Raw genomic sequence first — 17,389 nt, forward strand, 5'->3', positions numbered from 1 at the left:
GCAGACAGAAACACAAAGCAAGCTAGAACTATATAATTTTGAAGCTAAATATAGTTGTCACATAGAACCTTAATTCGTAATTTTATTATTGAATATTTTTCTTCGAGCAGTCTGCATCTCTAAAAGTTAACTATTGAAATAAAACTCAAAAAATAACATAAATTGACTAGGAAACTTGAAAATAAAAGCAATACAAGTCCTAAACAAACAAGGAAAAATAAAATTATTATGCATAATATTTAATTTTCTAAAGCAAATAGGAAAAAAAATAAAAATAACTAAGAAAACAAATAACTTTTTCCAAAAATCCTCCGACATCAGTCTCCTCAGGTTGGAAAGAACTCGTGCTCGAGTTCAAATTGTTCTTGTCTTGATCTCATGAATATCCAATCAAGAGTTTCCAACCCTTTACATACCCAATCTTTCCATTATAAACATCATATATGCCAAGCTTAGCCTCCCTACCAACAAAACCAATCTTAGTGCTAGGAGAAAATTTGGAAATATCTTCACAACTTTTATTTGAAGTACAACAACGTCAACTTTGAACCTATCAATTTCAAAATTCTCCAAATTCTCCTCAAGCATAGTTGAGACATGTCCTTCACAATTTGGTTCCCTTCTCATGAGCATTACAAACCAAAAATTTTACATCCAAATCTTGCCATTCAACATCATTTTCACCATCTTCATCTAGTTTTGATGGTTGATTCCAATCTAAAAAGAAACTAGATTTATCAAAACTTTCAATTTTAACATCATATTCAACAAGTTGTTTCTTCTGCTCATGCCTTTGAAACGGGTTCTCAAAATTAGTCATGGGTCATGATCACTCTTCTCATGATACTTTAGGCTCCTCACCTCCGCCAACTAATGGGTTAATTTTGCAATCTATCTCTGCATGTTTTTTATCACTGGTTTTTAAATACCTCTTTTCAATTCTGCAATCTTCGATTGTGCAATTTGTCTATACATGTCTTCTATCACCAATTATCACCAATTATTGAACATCTCTTTCTTAAAGGGAACCTTCCCTTCCCTTCCCTTCCCTTCCCACACAAACACATCCTATTTTGCTACCTTTTTTATACATGGTTATTCCAGCACACAACAAACAAATAACCATCAGGATCATTAAACTCTAATACCAATTAACACAAATAAAAGAAAAGGATAACAGGGTTTGTTACATGTCAAAACCCTCAAAGACTAAGAACATCATAACTATAAGGAAGATACCTAAAATATTCAATTTGTATTCATCCAAGTCTCACTTGCCAAAAGACTATTACAACCATTTATATAAAAAAATAAATTAGAAATCAAATAAAAACCTAGAAAAAACAAATAATATTGAATAGAATTTTTTTTTTAACTAAAAACACTTTCGTAGAATAAATTATGTTCTATCAATTTGAGATAGTGGAATAAGTTCCGAACCATTACCATATAGACTATAGTTACACTGTCATTCTCACATTTAAGCCTTCATCAATTTAATTGTGGGTATCATTTCTTCACAACAGCTTCCAAATAATGAGAGATTAAAAACAGGTGCTAACATTGTGCTAAAACAACACTAGGTTTGCTCGACTATACAATCTCCTATCACCTAAAATATACAACGATGGTTCATGCCCTGCTTAACTATAGTCTACAACTACCTTCTCTTCTAAAGGGCACTTCATCATTACAAATACTTGCAAAAGTAGGAATTTGACACTGGAGAAACTCAGCTTCCTCTAAGGCCACAACAAAAGCTTACAGGTGAAGAGGGGGGCACGAAATAAGCAAAGGAAGAAAAGCAAAATTCATTCAATAAAAACTATGGAAAGGATAAAAATCATTTAATTCTTTTATAGCATTTTATTCTTCTAAGAGAAAGAATAGATTTTTCTATTGCATAGCTTACAAGCCCAAGCTTTCTCATTGAGTGATCAAACATATGGGATGGGACTATCCTAGATGAACTTATACCTTCCACCGAAAAGAAGAAGAGACTTGAGGGATAAATAAATATAAATGGATTAAAATGGATCGACTTCTACAAAGAGATTAACTAATGGATCAATTAAGCCAATGAGTAGAAGTAGTTTATCACAGTGAAAAGAGATAAACAGGTGGGTGACAAGGAAGGTGGACCTTATAAAAAGCTAAAATGCAGGATTGAAAAACAAGGACCATATCAGTTTTTCAAGACAGAAAATCAAGGATGAGAAGGATTACGTCTTCTAGCATTAAGATCCAGCATCACAAAAATGGTGTCAGTAAGAAAGGGTGTGGAATTCTTACACATGAAAAATTACACAAAACAGCCAACAAGTTTAACTCTCAATAGTTGGAAGGGTCATCAACAATACGGTGAAGCATGATGGATAGAACATTCTGTAGTGAAAAAATGCTGTCTTACATAGTCAGACAGTATTTCACTATTAATTCACTCACACATCACACACACTGTTAACTTTGATGAATAATATTTTTATTTTTAAAGCTAGTGCAATAAATTTTAATTTTCTTATATTGTTCAAGTTAATAGTATTTTTTAAAAACTAGTATAATAAATTAATTTGACTTTCACTGCTCATATAAAAATAAATATTAATTTTTTTATTTTTTTAAAAATTAATTTAGAGTAAATTAAATTTACCATATTATAATATCAATTTTATTCCTAATAATATTTATCTAATTTTATTACACACTTAAAAAATTAAAAAAATTATAATGTTTGTTAGATAAATTTTATACGTAATAGAATTATAGACAATTTAATAATCCAATAAAAAATATTTTTTATTTCATGATATAATATAATAGTAGTGATTAAATTTATAATATTTAAATTTAAAATCATTAATATATATATATATATATATATATATATATAACCTCAATTTAAAAAGTATTCTTAACCAAAAATATTAAACTACTTTTTTTTTAATTTTAATTTTAACCATAATTTTAACTGAACATATATAAATATCAAACCAACTTCAATTAAAAATATTTTTTATAAAACAATCTTCTTCAAACCATAATCACAAAAACTACCATAATACCAAATATCCTCTAAATGCTGGTCCTTCTAGTTGGCTTCCCTTGTTGGCTCCCAAATAGAGTGCTTCAAACAAAAACTGCACTTGCTTAATAGTGTCATCCATGCAAGCAAAAACACAATCCTGAATGCATATTTGGAGATACCAACCTGCAAAATGGAGCAATATAAGGCATTTTCATTGAAAGGCATGGAAATCAGAAATTGCAACTAGAGTTTAATAAGTCAATGTTAGATCATTTCTGTGCAGTTTACAAGCAAGACAAACGCACACAACACCTCCGAAGCACGGTTCCAGCATTGATTTAGTATCTATAATAACTAGGTGCAGCTGTCCATTTCACAGCGCCGCGGGAGCTCGATTACAAGCCAAAGGTTTAGCAATCATCGTAGTTCACCATGCAAGTTATCACACATTCAGGTTCACATACTTATTTCAACTACCCGAAGAGCATGCTGTTTCTTAATGATTCAACCATGTGAAATATCATTTTATTTCTTACTGTCTTGTTATCCAACATTCAGCTAAACACCATTCGTTTCCATACCCTACAAGCAAACTAATTAGTGATTCAAACACTAAAAATCATTTTAATAATTCCCATCTTGTTATCTCATAATTGGCCTGAAAGCCTGTTCAACTACTCTATGAGCATGCTACAACTTAATTGTTTGACACCATATGAGGCAGACAGAAACACAAAGCAAGCTAGAACTATATAATTTTGAAGCTAAATATAGTTGTCACATAGAACCTTAATTCGTAATTTTATTATTGAATATTTTTCTTCGAGCAGTCTGCATCTCTAAAAGTTAACTATTGAAATAAAACTCAAAAAATAACATAAATTGACTAGGAAACTTGAAAATAAAAGCAATACAAGTCCTACACAAACAAGGAAAAATAAAATTATTATGCATAATATTTAATTTTCTAAAGCAAATAGGAAAAAAAATAAAAATAACTAAGAAAACAAATAACTTTTTCCAAAAATCCTCCGACATCAGTCTCCTCAAGTTGGAAAGAACTCGTGCTCGAGTTCAAATTGTTCTTGTCTTGATCTCATGAATATCCAATCAAGAGTTCCCAACCCTTTACATGCCCAATCTTTCCATTATAAACATCATATATGCCAAGCTTAGCCTCCCTAACAACAAAACCAATCTTAGTGCTAGGAGAAAATTTGGAAATATCTTCACAACTTTTATTTGAAGTACAACAACGTCAACTTTGAACCTATCAATTTCAAAATTCTCCAAATTCTCCTCAAGCATAGTTGAGACATGTCCTTCACAATTTGGTTCCCTTCTCATGAGCATTACAAACCAAAAATTTTACATCCAAATCTTGCCATTCAACATCATTTTCACCATCTTCATCTAGTTTTGATGGTTGATTCCAATCTAAAAAGAAACTAGATTTATCAAAACTTTCAATTTTAACATCATATTCAACAAGTTGTTTCTTCTGCTCATGCCTTTGAAACGGGTTCTCAAAATTAGTCATGGGTCATGATCACTCTTCTCATGATACTTTAGGCTCCTCACCTCCGCCAACTAATGGGTTAATTTTGCAATCTATCTCTGCATGTTTTTTATCACTGGTTTTTAAATACCTCTTTTCAATTCTGCAATCTTCGATTGTGCAATTTGTCTATACATGTCTTCTATCACCAATTATCACCAATTATTGAACATCTCTTTCTTAAAGGGAACCTTCCCTTCCCTTCCCTTCCCTTCCCACACAAACACATCCTATTTTGCTACCTTTTTTATACATGGTTATTCCAGCACACAACAAACAAATAACCATCAGGATCATTAAACTCTAATACCAATTAACACAAATAAAAGAAAAGGATAACAGGGTTTGTTACATGTCAAAACCCTCAAAGACTAAGAACATCATAACTATAAGGAAGATACCTAAAATATTCAATTTGTATTCATCCAAGTCTCACTTGCCAAAAGACTATTACAACCATTTATATAAAAAAATAAATTAGAAATCAAATAAAAACCTAGAAAAAACAAATAATATTGAATAGAATTTTTTTTTTAACTAAAAACACTTTCGTAGAATAAATTATGTTCTATCAATTTGAGATAGTGGAATAAGTTCCGAACCATTACCATATAGACTATAGTTACACTGTCATTCTCACATTTAAGCCTTCATCAATTTAATTGTGGGTATCATTTCTTCACAACAGCTTCCAAATAATGAGAGATTAAAAACAGGTGCTAACATTGTGCTAAAACAACACTAGGTTTGCTCGACTATACAATCTCCTATCACCTAAAATATACAACGATGGTTCATGCCCTGCTTAACTATAGTCTACAACTACCTTCTCTTCTAAAGGGCACTTCATCATTACAAATACTTGCAAAAGTAGGAATTTGACACTGGAGAAACTCAGCTTCCTCTAAGGCCACAACAAAAGCTTACAGGTGAAGAGGGGGGCACGAAATAAGCAAAGGAAGAAAAGCAAAATTCATTCAATAAAAACTATGGAAAGGATAAAAATCATTTAATTTTTTTATAGCATTTTATTCTTCTAAGAGAGAATAGATTTTTCTATTGCATAGCTTACAAGCCCAAGCTTTCTCATTGAGTGATCAAACATATGGGATGGGACTATCCTAGATGAACTTATACCTTCCACCGAAAAGAAGAAGAGACTTGAGGGATAAATAAATATAAATGGATTAAAATGGATCGACTTCTACAAAGAGATTAACTAATGGATCAATTAAGCCAATGAGTAGAAGTAGTTTATCACAGTGAAAAGAGATAAACAGGTGGGTGACAAGGAAGGTGGACCTTATAAAAAGCTAAAATGCAGGATTGAAAAACAAGGACCATATCAGTTTTTCAAGACAGAAAATCAAGGATGAGAAGGATTACGTCTTCTAGCATTAAGATCCAGCATCACAAAAATGGTGTCAGTAAGAAAGGGTGTGGAATTCTTACACATGAAAAATTACACAAAACAGCCAACAAGTTTAACTCTCAATAGTTGGAAGGGTCATCAACAATACGGTGAAGCATGATGGATAGAACATTCTGTAGTGAAAAAATGCTGTCTTACATAGTCAGACAGTATTTCACTAATGTTTCTCGCATGAACATTGTATAGAGCTGTGTCTTTCTAGTTTGCTCCCGTGGTCTAATTTATTTATTTTTCCTGAATTCTAATTAATCATTCGGAGCTAACAGCTTTCCTAGTCATTTGGACATCTTCTTAGATGGGAATCACTTGCTATTTGTTAATTCTACTGTTTTGCATTTTTTGTAAAGAAGCACAACAGAATATTAGATACAAACAATTTCCTCTGTGAATTTTGCATACATAAAGGAATTCAAATAAAACAGTACACTAACCTTTTAATTGTTTTTCAAGAATAAAAGTACAGCTGTTGTGAACTAGATTAACGTTACATCATGAACATTCTCTTCAGGTTATAAAAATCTTAAAACAGAAAGATTTGCCAGAGCTAAAGCCCCTTTAATTTCATTTTTTCATGTTTTACTGTCTACAATTTCCCTTGCCTTCTGTGTGTTTCCTGTCCTGATGTTTTTGATCTAATCAAGAATCTCAACCAAACTCACGAATCAGTGTTCTTAATTAACATAAACAGTAAGCACGAATGACATATAAAGAAAAAATTCAGAATTTAAACAATCAACAAAAGATCCAGAAAAAAGAATAGAGAGAGGAGCAAATCAAGATCAAATCACACTTACCCAGAAAAGCGAAATTACCTGATCAATTAGCCTTGTCAGCCATATTCTTTCTAGCAGCTCTTGCATTATCATACTCAAACTTCAAAACATTCTTAATATGCGAAGTATCCTTCACATAAAACATCCTTCCAAACTTACTCTCCTCAATCACCGGGAAATATTCATAAATTACATTATTCACAACCCAAAACCAGCACGCCCCAAGAAAAATCCCTAAAGCAGCTCCAGCAAAAACCTGGGCAACCGTATGATACCCTAAATAAACTCTCGAAAACATGGTCAAAACAGCTAATGACCATGGACAAAAATTAACAGCCCATTTATTCTTAACCTGAGACAACCCAATTCCTTCAACTGTCAATAAAGTGAAATAAACAGCGAAAAAGAACATGTACTGAGAGTGACTAGAAGGCCAGCCATGAGAATCACACATCTCAAGAAGTGCACAGGTTTCAGGTCGAGCTTGTTGGACAGATGTTTTGATGATTTCGTTGATGAATTGGGAAATAATAAGGCCTAAAGCGAAGAACATGCAATGGAGTTCACGACGGAATACGAAGTGAGTGAAGAAACCGCCTACGCTTATGAAGACAGGAACTAGTGAAACCCAGGCTAAGAAATGACCTAATCGGTCACCTTTTTGGTAGCGTACGTGGGTGAGGGTCACAGCTTTAAGTGGCGGATTCGGCATTTTTTTGGAGAGTTGAGAGAGATTTGTTCTCTGTCTTGGGCGTTTGGTTTCAGGGGATGTGTGGAGCACGTAGAGAGCTTTTAAGATCCAGGAAAGATCTATGGCGGAGTAACCAGGAAATTGGAGACACGTGCAAGTAGTTTCGTTGAACTTGCCAAAAAACCAAATCAAGATTCTTAAAAGCTTCCCAAAGAGACACGGAAAGGGTGGGGATCAAGTGCAAGCGCACCCTTTTAATTAATAAAAAAATATTTTAAAAAACAACTAAAATTAAATTTTTAAACAGACTCAGAAAATATAATTATTTTTTATATATAACCAGATTTTTTAAAAAAACAATTATGAATTTTTTATAATATATTTGAATTAAAAACAATTAAATATATACACTTACTGTATTGTAAAAATTTATTTCATTATTCTATAACTTAATTAATTACTTTCCCATTCTCATAACTCATTTTTTATTATATTTTTTTAAGAAATAAAAATTAAGGTAAAAAAAACTAGTAAATGAAATAATAGGTAGCAAAAAAGATGAAGACCAGAATAAAATTTAAACCCCTTATCACATGATATAAATGGTACTTTTAAAATTTAAGATAGTGTTAAACAAAAACTATTATTTCAAATATTTAATTATATTTAAAAAATATAAAAATTACTTTTATTACATCATTCCCAATGAGAGATTAGTGTTTTTTCTAAACTGATTTTATACATATTAGTAATTAATAGAATTATTTATTAGGCTTATTTGTAAGATATTACCGTTCATAAATATTCGTCTAGTTAGTGAATATTTAAAAGTATAATTGTGGTTTTTTTATAAAAATATTTATATTAAAATATATTAAAATAATATTTTTTAATTTTTAAAAAATATTTTTAAAATCAGTATATCAAAATAATTTAAAATATATAAAAAAATTATTTTTTTAAAAAAACGACCAAACATTCTCTAATATGGGTCTGAATTGAGATCCTACAATTCGATGGTTTCCTTAATTTTAAATTTATTTATATTCATTGTTTTTATATTATGATTTTTTTATAAAAAAAAAATGTTGATCCTATTGATCTTAATTTTAAGAATAATAAAAAATATTTAAAAAAAAAATAAATTGTTTGCTAGAATTAGACGTGTTGAAACTATAAAAAATATGTTTACTTTTCAATTGAAGTAAAATTTCAATCCAAACTCAAATGTTGGTTGATCATGTTTTGTTTCAGAAAAAAGAATCGGATAAAGTAAAAGAATAAATATTTTTTTATTGAATGCTTTGACTACTTTATCATCATACTTATTTTTATTCTACCTTTTCGAAATTTATTTTGCAAGGAATTTAATGTCAAAGTCAGACATTTCAAGGGATTCCTTCCGCTCTCCTCCTTTTATCGTCTTATTGAAAATTAGATAAAGGCGATTCCTATTTAATGTAGCTAGTTGTGCAATTATTTTACCATTAAAAAGCAAGAGTTTATTGTACAAATTATTTATTAATATGTATTATAATATTTATTTATAATTTTCACATTAACAAATAGAAACAAAAGAGACAGTAAAAAATAAAATTATGTTTTATAGTGATATATAAGATAATGCAACTATTATATATTTTTTTGTTACAATAAACAAGATATAATAAAATATAAAAAATTATTTTTATTGTTAGTATATATTGTCATCGATCTTACAAATCTAAAACAATAATTTAATATTTTATTTTTTTGGTTTAATTAAAATTAGTAATATTATAACAATCTAAATTATAAAAAGCTGAAATGACTTGATAAATTAATCATAGGTCAATTTGAAATAAAACATGGAATAAAAATAAAAAACATATTATTTAAAAAAAAATTATGATCAGTCGAGATAATCTTCCCGCTTGATGATTTGAACCTTTATTTTATATTAATCTGAGTCATCTCAGGTTAATTTTATTAACATGTGTCTCGGGTCTTATTTTAGATCAACTATTGAATTGAATTTTAAAATTATAATAATAACTATTTGTTTTATTAATTTAAGTTGATGATCAACTTTACTCGTGACCTGAACTGTGACCTGAACTGTATCTTAGATCGACTTTCAAATTATATTTTTAAATTATTATAATAATTTTTTTTATTTTTATATTAATCTTAATTAACTTGACTTGTTATTTTAATTTTATTCTGAATTTATTTCGAGTTGAGTTTTAAAATTATAATAATATTAATAATTTTTATTTTTATATTTTTTAATTAAATAATTTTAGAAATGAAAGTTTTTTTTATAAAAATATTATATACATAATAAATAATGAATATTACCTCTGAAAACATATATTATCTATACCTTTTATTTTTAAAAAATAAAAATTCATTTAAAATCATTTTAAAAAGAAATTTTTTTAATCAAACAAATTTCTTTTTTCACTGCATCTGTCCCCATGGCGTCCCGGAATGAACTCAGCTAGATTGAATATCCAAGTTGTTCTAGCATATTTACCATAAAATCGCTGCAATTTGTGAAGGGGTTTTGTCTATGCTGTCTCATCATTTCTTTTTCTCTCTTCATATTCAAAAACCTCACTGAAAAATAAACGAAAAAGTGGCCGAAGATGGGCTAACTCCTCACCAAAGAGATCGTATCAAGTCTTCAGGTTTGTCTCTCCCTTCTTTTCTTCCCTCATAAACTAGTTTTACCGTTTTCTTAAATCAGTTCCACCGCTCTGTTTGGTTGCCGAGATTTTTTTTTGAAGAAATTCATAGAATCATTTCAACTAAACATATTGTTAATTTGACTCAGCACAAGGATATGGATGCTCATTTATTTTTGCTGTGGGTAGTTGGGAATGCTGCGGCGAATAAGAGCCGGCAAAATGCGGTGGCGGTGGGTAAGGAAAGGAGAGAATCGTTGGTTCGTGCTAACGTCTTTGTAGAATGGGGCCTAGTGGCTGGCATTCCTATTGAAAAGGACATGATGATTTATGAAGTGCAATGAATTTTGGAGGCTCAAACTTGGCGGCAGTCCAAGAGTTTAAGTCCGCCGTTGTTTTTCAGTATGTGAATATTTATGCATTATCGTACACAGTTGGTGGATAACATTAATTTATTGTTATGAAGGTGCTAATTCGTGCAGCATAACTATACTCAGCTTAAGACGATTAAAAGAAAACTAGGGATTTTAGGAGAATGTTCATGAAATGAAAAGAAATTCCCCGCGCACGATGGGTAATTTTTTATAATTTTTTCACACAGCTCAGTTGCTCCCAAAACCTTTAGCTATTTTAATACTGTTGTTATCATGAATATGCTAATTAGTACTGTGCTAATCGTCAAGGTTGTCTCGAGTCATGTGTATCAATTTCCTTTGGGATAAAATTTAATTAACAGACTGCTCTGTGTCGTATCTGCAGATTGGTATCTTTCAATTCATGGCTGCTCAAGTTAAATTAGAAGCTTGTTTTGCATGTCAAGAGGACATGAGAAATGTAGTTAATTGAAGTATGACCAATAAAATCGTTAGATATGTTGAGAGTAGTAATGACGGGCATTATTGGAACTGAATTTAGAATTTGATAAGCTCAATGCAGGTAAACTGTTATTATTGGGAGCTGAATTTTCATATGGATATGTATCTTTAAGGATCAGGAAAATATTTGAACATTTGCTTAATGTTAGTGATCTTAGCATGAATGTTATCCTAAGGAATGTATATGTAGAACTTCCTAACGGTTTTGGCGTTGAGAGACATGTATCTGAGCTCTATCTGCCTTCTGTTTTCAGCCCATATCAGTTCTTTTCATGAACATGCATGCCATTGAATTTTTTTATGCTTAATTCTGTTTTAGGGTTTTTAACCTCTTAAGTTCTTCTGGAATTTGTTTGAAGCATCTTTGTGCTTGATCCTTTAGGGGAAAAGGTGCAATGCAGAAGCTAGTTGGTGCCCTTCGGAAGCTGAGGTGTTTGCTGTCTAAATCAGAATTCCCTCCTGTTTATGCTGCTCTTAAAGCTGGAGCAATTGCCTTGTTTGTGCAATGTCTATCATTTGGCTCTCAAGATGAACAGGTACAAAGTTGTTGTTTTGGCAGTTCCTGTAATTTGATTAACTATTTTCATACCTGCTATTGTTCAGCTCTATTAAATTATTAAAAAGAGCCATTCTCCTCAGTTAAAAGGGGTCTGTGTTGGGGGGGAGGTCTCTATCCATATTAGGTTCTCATAGTCTATCAGCAGTTACATTTTTCTTTCTTAAATTGCAATGTATGTCGAAAGAATGCTCAGTGCTTGTCAGAGAAAGTATTATGTTGCCTACCTGGTCTATGAACAAATTTAAAAACACATGGCTTCTAATAAGGATGTAAATTCAAACACTGATTCCTATCTTATTTGCAGTTACTTGAGGCAGCACGGAGCCTTACAAACATCGCAGCAGGAAAATCAGAAGAAACAAAAGCATCACTGCCTGCATTACCGCTGCTTATTGCACATCTTGGAGGTTTGTGATGGTTGGTGTATCCTTTTTAGTGTCAAGAAATTATTTTTTGGCCTTCTTGTCTCAATACTTTATAAGCATGTTGGTTTCAGTGATGTGAACCCATACTGGGACAGCAATATAAGGTTAATCCGAGTGATAATGAAATGCCACATTAACTTCAATAATTAAAACATTTGTTTCTTGAAATTTAATAGTTCTGAAAACTATAGCCTAGTAATTCATGGGTATGTGTGTAATTTTCTTTCCTTGTTTTATCAGATAGTTGCTTGAAACTCTAGTGGATCACAACATGATACTTTAGGTTTGGCATTTATAGTTGCATTTCCGTGTAGAAAAGAGTTCCTTTCCTATGGCTGAACAGTGTGCACGGGCATTGGAAAATTTTGCTGGTGAAGGAGAAGAGTTGAGATGTGTTTTGCTATCTCAAGGAGCCTTACCACCTCTTGCAAGAATGATGCTGCCATTCAAGGGTTCAACTGTGAGAGCAGCTGCCTGGGCACCCTTCACACCCTAGAACCATGTCCCAAAGATTATACACTCTTCACACCCTTCAAGATGCTAGTTGCTCATCAACAACTCAGAGGCACATACCAAGTAACTTACCTTGAGAGGCTATATGCAGGGATCTAATTTTGTTTGTTGGAAAATAAGTTCCAATCCAGAATTTGCGAGGATCTAGTGCTTTATGTGGTGAGATGCCTTAAATAATTGGTGCATCATGGAGCAGTTTCGTAGGTGTAATGCTCGAGAATTCCTAATGTGCAATTTCTAGGAATCCCAGTACGATGCTGAATGGTACATTTACTTTTTTTTTTAATAGTTTATCTAGTTGCTTTCTAATATCTGGAAGTAGCACTAAGTTATCAATTAGTTTACAGCAAATACAGTACCTACAGCCCAGCTCCTGTCAGTCATTTATCCAGCTATCATTTTGGTTATCAAAGACACCCAAAATTCTATGTACCAACTAACTTTGTGTTGAGTTTGCATATAGCCAGCATTAGAGTTTTGTGACAATTTCTGTTTCATCAGTTGTTAAGTTGTAGGCTTTCCTACACCAACTTTGAATTTCTCTGCCTTGATCAATTGAATTCCTAATGTCTTCAATTAAAGGCATTGGACATGAGCCACTCTTGTGATTAAAGCACCTATTCCACATTCAGGTTGACAGGCACATATTGCATAATGGACATTAAAGAAAGCATCACTTTAAAAAAAAAAAAAATCTCAGTAAGTGCATCGCGTGATACATTCATATGCACATCCTTGTGCTTGTGTGTTTGTTTAAATTTCATTTACAACACAGCTTCAGTGTGTTTGAATGCAGGGACCAGATCCTAAAGCTGCAATGAAACTCATTGGAGTTGATGGGGTTCTAGATGCAATTCTTTGGCACTCAAGGAAAGAGTAAGTGGTGTCAATCAATCATTCTCAGTTCTGATCATCTGGGTTTCTCTATAAAAAGCTTTTGAACTTCCTTTCCTGAATTTTCTCTTTGGGTTCTTTTCTTTAAGCCTTGTGGAGGCCGAGGTTGCTGCCCGTGTTTACCATCTGAGCACTATTATTGGTCTTTTTGTTTTTTCAATCCTATTCCCTCTACTAATGCTTTTTAAATCTATATAGACCCGAAACTTATGACCAGAGCCATAAAAAGTAAGTCCCAAAGCTTTACGTGATATTGATTCTTATGCCATTTGAAAAATGGCATTTAGTTGAAATTAGTCAGTTGATTAGATTTTAAGATTCGCTGGCCCTCAATGTTGATCCTGCATCCCACCGATCATTCACAGCTCATTTTTGGTATGCAAGGTGCTGTTCCTTGGAAATCATCTTATGCACATTATACCTTTTGCTTCATGGCATATACATGCGGCCGGCCTAGAACAGGTTTTACATCATATATGCCACAATTTCCATTCCGGTGTCTGTTATTGCTTGTTTATTTGAAGCTTGTTTCATATAGTTTTCCTTTCCTTGTCTCTTACTAGTTTCTGAAGAGCCACATGTAGAATGTACCAAACAATCAATTTTGTTTCTTGTTGATTAGCTTATTAGACTTTACTTAAGAATGCAAGAATCATGCTTGTAGCTCTCTTGCTGCAATTAGCAATAGTTAACTTACTAAAAAACGGTTCTGTTTTTAAGGTTCTGCTTTTTTTTTTTGTCCTTTTCTTTATTGTCCTGGGAAGAATTCTTGGAGAAGTTGTCTTAAAGCTTCATCCTTGTATCTTCTACGGGACAATATTACCATCTCTCCTCTTTCTTCACTTTGCCGTGGGGAATAGATCTCATTTCTTTAAACTTTTTTGTTCATTATGTGAAAACACCTCACTTACTATCTCACAAATACCTCATAATTTTATGGGATTACTCTCTTCTCACCCTCTCTTCTTTCTCTCTTGTGGTGTGTATAATGCTTGGATGCATTGCCTATTTATAGGCAAACATTCATGCAAAAGTCAAGGGCAAGGTAGGTGACACCGAATTTATGCCTAACATTGTTGACAAAACATTGTTGACTTTGTCAACAATGTTAGGGTGATTTCACATTCTCCCACTTGAAGACTTTGATGATTTAATCAAGTCTTCACACTTGATCATTTGTTCTTCTTCTATCCTTTCTATACTTGTTATCTTCATGCTGCTTACGTTTCTGATAGGCCATAAGAGGATCTGCACCATATATACTTATCAATGTTAACCGGTTTGGTTAAAGCATCTGCTGGGTTTTTCTTTGTGTGAATCTTCTGAAAATCCACACTTCCATCGTCCACCACTTCGCGAACAAAGTGATACTGAACATCTATGTGTTTTGTTCTTGAATGAAACGCTGGATTCCTTGCAATATGCAAGGCACTTTGACTATCACAATACAAAAGAATATTCTCTTGTTTGTGCCCGAGCTCCTCCATAAGTTTCTTCATCCATATTGCTTCTTTACAAGCTTGTGTAGCTGCCATGTACTCAGCTTCTGTTGTGGATAACGCTACAACAGTCTGAAGTTTAGAAACCCAGCTCACAGCTCCTCCTGCAAAATCATAGCCTGTAGTGGACTTCCTTTTCTCAAGGTCACCAGCAAAAATTCTGATCTTCCATAACATAATGCAACATCTGAGGTACCCTTGATGTATCTCAAGATTCTCTTAATAATATTCCAATGCTCTCTACCAGGATTTGCCATGTATCGACTAACTGCTCCCACTGCTTGTGCAATGTCCGGTTTTGTACATATCATGGCAAACATTAAACTTCCCACTGCTGATGCATACGGTACTCGAGACATCTTCATTCTCTCTGCTTCATTGCTAGGAGACATACTTGAGGATAATTTGAAGTTAATAGGAAATGGGGTGGAAATTGGCTTACAATCTTGCATGTTGAAGCGTCGCAAGATTTTCTTCAAATAATTCTTCTGAGAAAGCCAAATCTTCCTCTTACTTCTGTCTCGGTAAATTTGCATCTCTAGAATCTTATTTGCTGGTCCCAAGTCCTTCATATCAAACTCCCTAGCCAACTGTGCCTTCAATTCTTGGACTCGATCTTTGTTGGGGCCTATCACCAACATGTCATCCACGTACAACAACAAAATGATAAAATCTTCTTCAAACCTCTTGTAATGCGTACAATGGTCTGAATTGAGTTTGTTGTACCCAAGACTAATTATGAAGGAATCAAATCTCTTATACTAACACCTCGGCACCTGTTTGAGACCGTATAGAGATTTGTTCAACCTACAAACCAAGTTCTCCTTGCCTGTTTCAGCAAAACCCTCTGGTTGGAGCATATAAATTTCTTCTTCAAGTTCTCCATGAAGAAATGCAGTTTTCACGTCTAACTGCTCTAAGTGAAGATCAAATGTAGCACACATTGCCAAGACTACTCTGATTGTCGTAAGTCGTACCACCGGAGAAAATATCTCATTGAAGTCTATTTCTTCTTTCTGAGCATATCCTTTCACCACCAATCTTGCACGATACCGCTCCACTTGATCATTGCCATCACGTTTTATCTTGTAAACCCATTTGTTGCCAATGACCTTTCTTCCTTGTGGTAGTGGAACAAGATCCCAAGTATTATTCTTGTGCAGAGCTTCAATCTCCTCTTGCATTGCTGTCATCCACATAGATACATTTGTGCTTTTGATAGCCTCATGGAAAGTTGATGGCTCTCCATCCTCTGTTAGAAGACAGTATGCAATGTTACTTTCAGTAACATATTCTAAATGCCAAGCCGGTGGTCTTCTTTCACGAGTCGACCGCCAAACTTCAGGAGTTTCAGACTCTATTTGTCCTTGCTCTTCATGCTCTGGTACAACTTCAAAAGAAGCATGATTCTGAGTATTTTTCACATGGACTGCTGTAGTCTCCTTTAGAATGCTATTATGTTCTTCCATTTGCATTTTACCTTCTGCAAATATGACATCTCTGCTGATAACTACCTTGTGGGCAGTGAGATCCCACAAGCGATACCCCTTCACTCCATCAGCATATCCCAAGAATACACATTTTCTGGATTTTGAATCTAGCTTGCTAACTTCTTGTGTATTGTACATCACGTACACAGGACTTCCAAATATATGCAATCGAGAATAATCAGCTGGTTTTCCAGTCCACATCTCCATCGGTGTCTTCAACTCAATTGCGGTTGATGGAGATCGATTTATCACATAACAGGCGGTATTGACTGCTTCTGCCCAGAATGACTTTCCTAGACCTGTAACCTTCAACATTGCTCTTGTTCTTTCTAATAGAGTTCTGTTCATCCGCTCTGCCACTCCATTTTGTTGTGGAGTGTATGCCGTTATGAACTGCCTTTTGATACCTTCATGTTGACAGAAGTTATCAAATTCATCACTAGTATATTCTCCTTCATTGTCAGTCCTCAAACACTTGATCTTCTTTTCAAATTCAAGTTCCACCCGCGCTTTGAAAGTTTTAAAGACTGTAAGCACATCTGCCTTCCTTCTAATTGGATACACCCAACATCTCCTGGAGAAGTCATCTATGAATGATACAAAGTATCTTGCTCCTCCCAAGGATACAACCAGTGCTTGCCATACATCAGAATGAATCAAGTTTAAGATGCATTTGCTCTTAGTTGTTGATGTGCCAAACTTCAACCTGTGTTGTTTACTTGTAACACAATGCTCATAAAAAGGTAAAGTAACCTTTGTAAGCCCAAGGAGTAACTTTTGATTAGAGAGAACATTTAAACCTTTTTTTGACATGTGACCTAGTTTTTAATGCCAAATCATCGTCTTCTCTTCTGCAGGACTGGCTGATGCGATTGACGCTTCTGTCTCATGATGTGTTTCTCCCATTAATGCAAATACATTTGCAACTGTCTTTCTTGCCTTTAAAACCACCAACGCTCCTTTGATGATTTTCATAATTCCATTGT

General features: G+C 33.2%; 2 protein-coding genes and 1 long non-coding RNA gene across 4 annotated transcripts in view; 2 read left to right on the forward strand and 1 right to left on the reverse strand.

Moving 5' to 3' along the window:
* The window catches only part of LPPGAMMA (Phosphatidic acid phosphatase (PAP2) family protein), an 8,843-nt gene extending 1,194 nt beyond the window's left edge, over positions 1-7,649 (reverse strand). The window contains exons 1-2 of one of the 2 annotated variants that reach the window (XM_011012558.1): positions 6,810-7,649; positions 3,070-3,208 (exon numbers count right to left, since the gene is read on the reverse strand). In XM_011012558.1, the coding sequence (XP_011010860.1) occupies positions 6,832-7,500 (669 nt within the window). In that variant the 5' untranslated portion in view covers positions 7,501-7,649 and the 3' untranslated portion in view covers positions 3,070-3,208; positions 6,810-6,831. The remainder of the gene's footprint in view (positions 1-3,069; positions 3,209-6,809) is intronic. The other variant, XM_011012557.1, reaches the window with a different exon arrangement.
* On the forward strand, positions 1,354-6,632 carry LOC105115615 (uncharacterized). Its single transcript, XR_840370.1, has 2 exons — positions 1,354-2,382; positions 6,126-6,632. It is a non-coding gene; the product is annotated as an uncharacterized LOC105115615 (long non-coding RNA).
* A 2,287-nt stretch (positions 7,650-9,936) lies between the features above and the next one.
* LOC105115617 (importin subunit alpha-2-like) lies at positions 9,937-14,289 on the forward strand. The gene is made up of 9 exons (XM_011012559.1): positions 9,937-10,151; positions 10,338-10,550; positions 10,908-11,084; positions 11,278-11,303; positions 11,406-11,559; positions 11,887-11,989; positions 12,322-12,467; positions 13,317-13,397; positions 13,799-14,289. Exons 3-9 carry the CDS (start codon positions 11,079-11,081, stop codon positions 13,934-13,936), a joined length of 654 nt encoding a protein of 217 aa, XP_011010861.1. The 5' UTR covers positions 9,937-10,151; positions 10,338-10,550; positions 10,908-11,078; the 3' UTR covers positions 13,937-14,289.
* The last annotated feature ends 3,100 nt before the right edge of the window (positions 14,290-17,389 follow it).

The sequence above is a fragment of the Populus euphratica genome, unplaced genomic scaffold (genome assembly GCF_000495115.2).
Source record: "Populus euphratica unplaced genomic scaffold, PopEup_1.0 scaffold731.1, whole genome shotgun sequence".
NCBI lineage: Eukaryota > Viridiplantae > Streptophyta > Magnoliopsida > Malpighiales > Salicaceae > Populus > Populus euphratica.

What these genes read in the sequence shown, in the direction of transcription:
- LOC105115617 (XM_011012559.1), top strand. An exon ending in GCTTATTGCACATCTTGGAG is followed by an intron (nt 11,990 to 12,321) that starts GTTTGTGATGGT and finishes ATTTCCGTGTAG; the next exon opens with AAAAGAGTTCCTTTCCTATG. An exon ending in TTTGGCACTCAAGGAAAGAG is followed by an intron (nt 13,398 to 13,798) that starts TAAGTGGTGTCA and finishes TTGGTATGCAAG; the next exon opens with GTGCTGTTCCTTGGAAATCA.